This window comes from Nuphar pumila, chromosome 4 (assembly GCF_984573655.1).
Source record: "Nuphar pumila chromosome 4, dmNupPumi1.hap1.1, whole genome shotgun sequence".
In the NCBI taxonomy this organism is placed as follows: Eukaryota; Viridiplantae; Streptophyta; class Magnoliopsida; order Nymphaeales; family Nymphaeaceae; genus Nuphar; species Nuphar pumila.
In genome coordinates this window covers 103189601-103195641 of record NC_143252.1, presented here as the reverse complement: position 1 = coordinate 103195641, position 6041 = coordinate 103189601, and the positions used below count along the sequence as shown (strand labels likewise).

Below are 6041 nucleotides of genomic sequence, written 5' to 3'. Positions count from 1 at the left end.
GAACACCTTTATAAAAGCATTCATATTGGTTTTACTTTATTAGAATCTAAAGACTAAACAACCAATATCACAAAAGCTCGGGTATGAAACACCGTTCATCTTAAGAGATGGACGGTGCTCCACAGCTTCAAGAATTACCACCCCATGGTTAATTATCTTAGATTGCCTTGAGTGTCAATTTGAATTCTCAGATTTTCAAGCCAACCCTTTGGCCCAGGCATTGTAAAAAGCTTAACTTTGCCTTTATACTTTACCTCCCAATGAAATTTCATTATAAGCGTCCTACATTCTTTTCTTCCCCCCTAACACTGCCTTTCCCTTCTTCCCCACACCCACCTTCTTAACGCTGAGCATCCTTCAGTTTTCTCCTTCTGCATCACAACAAGAACTGCCAACAGTGATGGATCAGCAAAACCTGCCTCTGGCGAGAACCGGCCAGCAAAACAGCCACTACAAGCACCAGGGGCTACTGCAGCCCCCCCAACGGACGAACGCATTCATTTGGTGCTTCGCCATCTTCTGCTCAATCTTCAGCCTCGTACTGATACTCGCTGGAGTCATCACCCTCATTGTTTTCCTCACCATCAAGCCCAAACACCCATCGTTCGACATCGCCAATGCCAGTCTCAGCAACATCTACATCGACTCGCCGAGCTTTCTGAATGGTGAGATCTACATCCTTGCCAATTTCACGAATCCAAATCAGAGAATCAATGTTGGGTTTGAATACCTTAACATCGAGTTATTCTTTCGCGGCACGCTGATCGCCGCTCGGGCGATCAACCCTTTCGAACAGAGGAGCGGAGAATCAAGGCTGCAGAGCATACATATGGTTTCCAGCGAAGTGCCTTTGCCACCAATTCTTTCTTTGGAACTTCAGCAACAGGTGAGAAACAATAGAATTCAGTATGAGATCAGAGGGAACTTCAAAACCAGAGCAGGTCTGGGACTGAGTCATATCACATACTGGGTGACCAGACAGTGCTGGGTTGAGCTCACCAGTCCTCCCAATGGGGTCTTAATTGGCCGTAGCTGCAAAACAAAGTAATGGAAACCCTTTTTTTTCCTTTCCATGCTTGGGAATGCAGGGTATTGTTTTGTAACAGAATCTATAAAACCACAATGCTATAAGCAAAAAATCATTGACTGTAAAAATAATTCAAGAGAAGATCTTTGTGGTGTGAATTCCATACATTTCAATCTATTATAGATGAAATTTACATTAGGGCTGGCAGTTTTGTGCGCATTGAAAAATAGAGAAAACAGTGGCATTTTAGATAACAATGGAATGTGGACCGGGGTGGATGCAGGGGACAAGGTCTCCACCCTCGCCTCCTCTCAAAATTCTGCCCTTCATCGGAGCCTTCATCCCAGCACGGATTTTGATTTTAACCTTCATCCCCGCTTCCATCCCGTTTCATGACCTCCATCTCCAGTCCAAATGGGACGAAGCCGGGCTCGCCGGTCCACTGTCATCTCTAAAGAAGGAGGCCAAACTGTCGAAGCTTATTTTAATTATTTTACTAGCAGGGATCGGGGACAAAGAGGGCGGGAGAAGGCGTATGTCCATCCCTACCTTTATCTCCACAAGGGTTTTGATTTTAACCTCCATCCCAATTTCATGTCCTTCTCCGGGGTCCACTATCATCCCTAATGAGAATGGAAACTATCACATACAAAAACTAATCACCAAAAAATTTGAATTATCCAATACAATTAAGCGATCCCATAGTTATAAAACATCATGAATGATGTTTTAGAATCAAATGCATCTGTTCTTGTGCTTTATATCTATCATGCTATTTACTGCCAAATATGTATATGTGTAGTTTTGTAACAGCGGCAGTTCACAGCTTTAGAGAACCAATCATCTCGAATGAACACAAAAAATCACATGCAACATCGCTGGGTGATCGTGAGTTTTACCTAGCAAGAAGGCCGGCCGATCCGGTTTTCAATGAGGGTTTCTTAGTCAAGAAAACAATCTCCTTCAAAGAGAGAGACCTTCATAATCTCCAAAAACCCGAATTTCTATGACCAACAAAGCAACCAATCAAAAGCATAATGACAAAAAGGTTGAAAGGGAAACCACCATCCTGAAAAAAACGATTAGCATCTCACTGGTACTGAAGAGACCACATGATGAAACCAGATTCAAAACTAAACCATAACAAAAACCAACAATTTGTTCATTGATTCCAATTTCAAAACACTGCCAACAAAAAAAAGAATAAAGAAAAAAAGGCAAAAAACTCAACTCATCCATTTTCCCCAAACCCCACAAAGAAAAAACCGCAATTTGCTCCCCCACCATCCAACCAAAAGCCATCTTCACCATAAAGGCTTCAAAAGCCAAAAACTAAAAAAAGAAAGAAGAAGAAGAGCACACATGATGAAACCAAATTCAAAACTAAACCATAACAAAAACTAACAATTTCTTCCATTCCAATTTCAAAACGTTCCCGATAAAAAAGAAGAGAAAAACTCAACCCTCATCCATTCTCCCTAGAACCCACAAAGCAAAAAAACCCTACAAACCACAATTTGCTCCCCAACCATCCGACTAAAAGCCGTAGCTCTTCACCATACAGGCTCCAAAAGCAAAAAACGAAGGAAAAAGACTACTTCTTGAGCAGCTCATCGGGCACGACCTTGAGCAGCTTCTTCTGCTTAGATTTGGAGATCTTCTTCAGGGTCTTGGGGTTGGTGATCTTCTGGAGCTTGGTGCCCGTCCTCAGGACGTTCTCCTTCTTCCTCTTCTCCCTCTCCTCCCTCCGCTTCCTCTTCTCCACCTTGTTCGCCCGTATCTCCTCCTTCAACTCGCTCATCCTCTCCTTGTACGCCCTCTTCACCTCCTTCGCCAGCGCCCTCTGCTCGAACGTCGTCCCCTTGTGGCTCACCCTCGCCGACGACGCCCTCTGCTGCCGGGGCTGCTTCCACCGCCGGCCGGATACCTTCCCGGCGATGACGCCATCGTAGGTGGGCTTGCCGAAGGTGGGTCTGTCCGGGTCGTCGGCGGAAGGGAGGGCCGCCCTCTTCGAAGATGGGTGGTCGTCGATCTCCATGGCGAGGGGCTGACCACCGTCGGCCGCAGTCGATCTCTTCCGCTTGTTGCTGTTCTGGCCTCCCAGCCCTTCATCTAGACGCCGGAAATCGATGGTGCAGGCCATCGGTTTCAGAGAGAGAGATGTTCGTCTTCTCCTGTTCTATTTCGGCCTTGGCGGCAGAGAGAGAGAGAGACATGGAGAGAAAAACGAAAGAGAGAGCTTAGGGCTGCATACAGGTCGGACTACAGTCCAGACCCCGTGTGAGTTTAGGTCCGAATCCGAACTAGAGGGAATCAACGCATTTACGGGCTAATTAAAGACTCTTTTAAGCTAATGTATGTAAAATATAAGGTAAAGTAACAGAATTATTGGATAATGTGCAAAAAACTATTATTGATATTCTACTGAAGCAAAAATAAGTATCGTGATAAAGGCATGATATTTTCAATGTATAGGTAAAATCACGATATTTTGAAAATACCATGACAACTGTTTTTTGTGGCGACTAATATATGCATCTTTTTCATGATCTTTAAAAATTAACACGAGTATTTGTCACACTCTTTGTGGAAAAAGGGTCTATCCGGGCATGGATCCACTCTGGATCCATTTGTGAAGATTACACTATTAGATAAGATCTAAACCATTTATGTCTGTATAGCTAAAAGCTCCCTTTTCCTTTTTCATGTAGAAAGAGGCTTGGAGTTTGGCAGGATCCATGGTTCAGGTTTGAAATACACAACCTAGTAGGTCTGGTAAACAAGATGAGCCTTTCGTTGCTCAGCTAATGTCCAGCTCATAATGAGCTCGTTCAAACTGAAAAATAGGTTCAGCAAGTTCGAGCATGAACCATCAATGTTCGGCTTGGTTTGGGAACCTGTATGCTTGTTAGTTATAAAATATATATTTTACATATATTTTTATATCATAGAGTGAAGTTGGTTTAAGTGTTTTGCTTGCAAGCAATAAGTTAGTTTGAAATAATTATTTATTTTGCAAAATGGGCCACTTTGAGCTTGGTTTAGTAGGTTTAGGGTCCAAAGTCTGTTGTTTTCAATTCTGATTTTATTTATTTTGCAAATGAGCAAGCTAGTGCTTGGGCTTTTCATGAGTTCAAGCTTGGCTCAGCTCAACACAAAAACTAACTGAGCTTAGACACCCTCTGTTCGGTTTGTTCTGCAAATTAGGGGTGCAACTATATTGGGTATACCCAACCCGCTGTCCTCAACCGATTATATTGGACCCGAGCCAATTTTAGTGGACCCATGGGTTCGGGTTGGGTACAATATATAGACCCGTAATGAAATGAGTCGGGTCTTGGGTATTGCAAACGAAGACCCAAACCTGTTTGCATCTGACTCACTTTTATACCCAACCCAAATGGTTCTCCATATTACAGAACTGGACCGACCCGAACCAGACCTGATTATGTACCCAACCCACTTTGCACCCAAACTGACTCGAACCTGGATCGATTATGTACCCAAACCCTTTTTGTAATTGACAGTACAGAGAAATAACTAGAATAATTAGTAAATATTATGTTATATAATCAATTAAATATTTAAAGATGTTGATAAACTTAAAAATGCATTACCTTTTAGTAATCAAAGCTTTAATCTAATTTTTTTCATATACTTCCTAATACCCTTCTCCTGGAAAATTGTTGAGTTGAAGTGAATCCCAATCCTAAAGAATAATACTCAAGAACTAATTTAATTTGATATATATTGAATATCATATATCATTAATGACTTTTTATTTCAATTTAAAATAATTGGTTGGCATGAACATATTCATAAATTTTGGCATTATTTAAAATAGTTAATAAACTTTTCATTTGTTAATTAGCATATAATCTTCTCAATGAATAGTTGAATCTATTAATTTATATAATTTTTATTGACAATAATTAGGTCTAGAATACCAAACATATCAAGATCCGAGATGAAAACCGAATTGGTTAAGACCCAAACTGATCATACTTGAACCACTTAAGCAGTATTGGTCTAATTTATCGGCCATACCCAAACCCAAACGTGACTCGAATCAAAACAGGAATATTAAAGTCCTGGCCCGATACATACCCGAACCTGTTAACCCATATGGGTCCACAATTTCTAGCTGCACCCGCACCCGAACTAGATTGGGTTGGGTGTGGGTCTTACTTTTAAACCCGATTCAGAATCAGGTCTGATAAGACCCAACCCAGTTACACCCCTAGTTCAAATGCAATCCAATACTTGGACCCCACTGACCCACAAGTGCAAATGGATTGGATTTGGACAGAACTCTGACCCAAGTCTGACAACCATTTTTAGATGTGGATGTTAAAAGAGAATCCAAATGTGCTTTTGGTTTGTTTGATCTTTATTTGGATCCAGAATAAATCTAATGGATTTGTCTTTCACTTGTCCTCAACCTATTTTTTACTGGATCATAGTGGATCTAGATTCAAATCTACTTCATCCGAGCATAAAGGCTACACTATCTTGAGTCCATATTTCGCAATATGGCTTGGATATTGGTCACCTATCAGGCCACTTTCAGCGTCTAGGCGTTGCTCTCTGGAAAATGGATTGTCTCAAAAATAACCATTACAGTTTAGTGATAAATATGTATTCTATATCATAAAACATAGGGTATAACAAGTATTTGGTTTGCCAGTAATAGTAGGAAGAGCAGTCGACCAGGCAGGGATAGGGGACAATGTCTCCACCCTCGCTCTGTCTCAAAATCCTACCCTCCATCTTCGCACGGGTTTTGATTTTAACCTCCATCCTTGTTTCATGTCCTCCATCTCTGATCCAAATGGGGTGATGCAGGGCAGAGCCTGGTTTCCCCTCAGTCCATTGTCATCCTTAAAGAAAGATTGGAGAAGGGGCAGGGCGGGACGAAAGAAAGCGTAAGGTCATTCCTACCTCCATCCCCACACGGGTTTTGATTTTAACCTTCATCCTCGTTTCATGTTCTCGATCCCCCGTCTAAACAAGG

The 6041-nt window shown here is 41.8% G+C and overlaps 2 protein-coding genes across 2 annotated transcripts; one reads left to right on the top strand and one right to left on the bottom strand.

The window, feature by feature from the left end:
• The first annotated feature begins 400 nt into the window (after positions 1 to 400).
• On the top strand, positions 401 to 1048 carry LOC149840385 (Late embryogenesis abundant (LEA) hydroxyproline-rich glycoprotein family). Its single transcript, XM_090005059.1, has one exon. The coding sequence runs from the start codon at positions 401 to 403 to the stop codon at positions 1046 to 1048; it is 648 nt and encodes a 215-aa protein (XP_089861185.1).
• A 1372-nt stretch (positions 1049 to 2420) lies between these two features.
• On the bottom strand, positions 2421 to 3198 carry LOC149840384 (uncharacterized). Its single transcript, XM_090004415.1, has one exon. It carries the CDS (start codon positions 3168 to 3170, stop codon positions 2622 to 2624), a length of 549 nt encoding a protein of 182 aa, XP_089860541.1. The 5' UTR covers positions 3171 to 3198; the 3' UTR covers positions 2421 to 2621.
• Positions 3199 to 6041: the final 2843 nt, after the last annotated feature.

Excerpts from the sequence above, each read along its gene's own strand:
- LOC149840385 (XM_090005059.1), top strand. The coding sequence starts at position 401 with ATGGATCAGCAAAACCTGCCTCTGGCGAGAACCGGCCAGCAAAACAGC.
- LOC149840384 (XM_090004415.1), bottom strand. The coding sequence starts at position 3,170 with ATGGCCTGCACCATCGATTTCCGGCGTCTAGATGAAGGGCTGGGAGGC.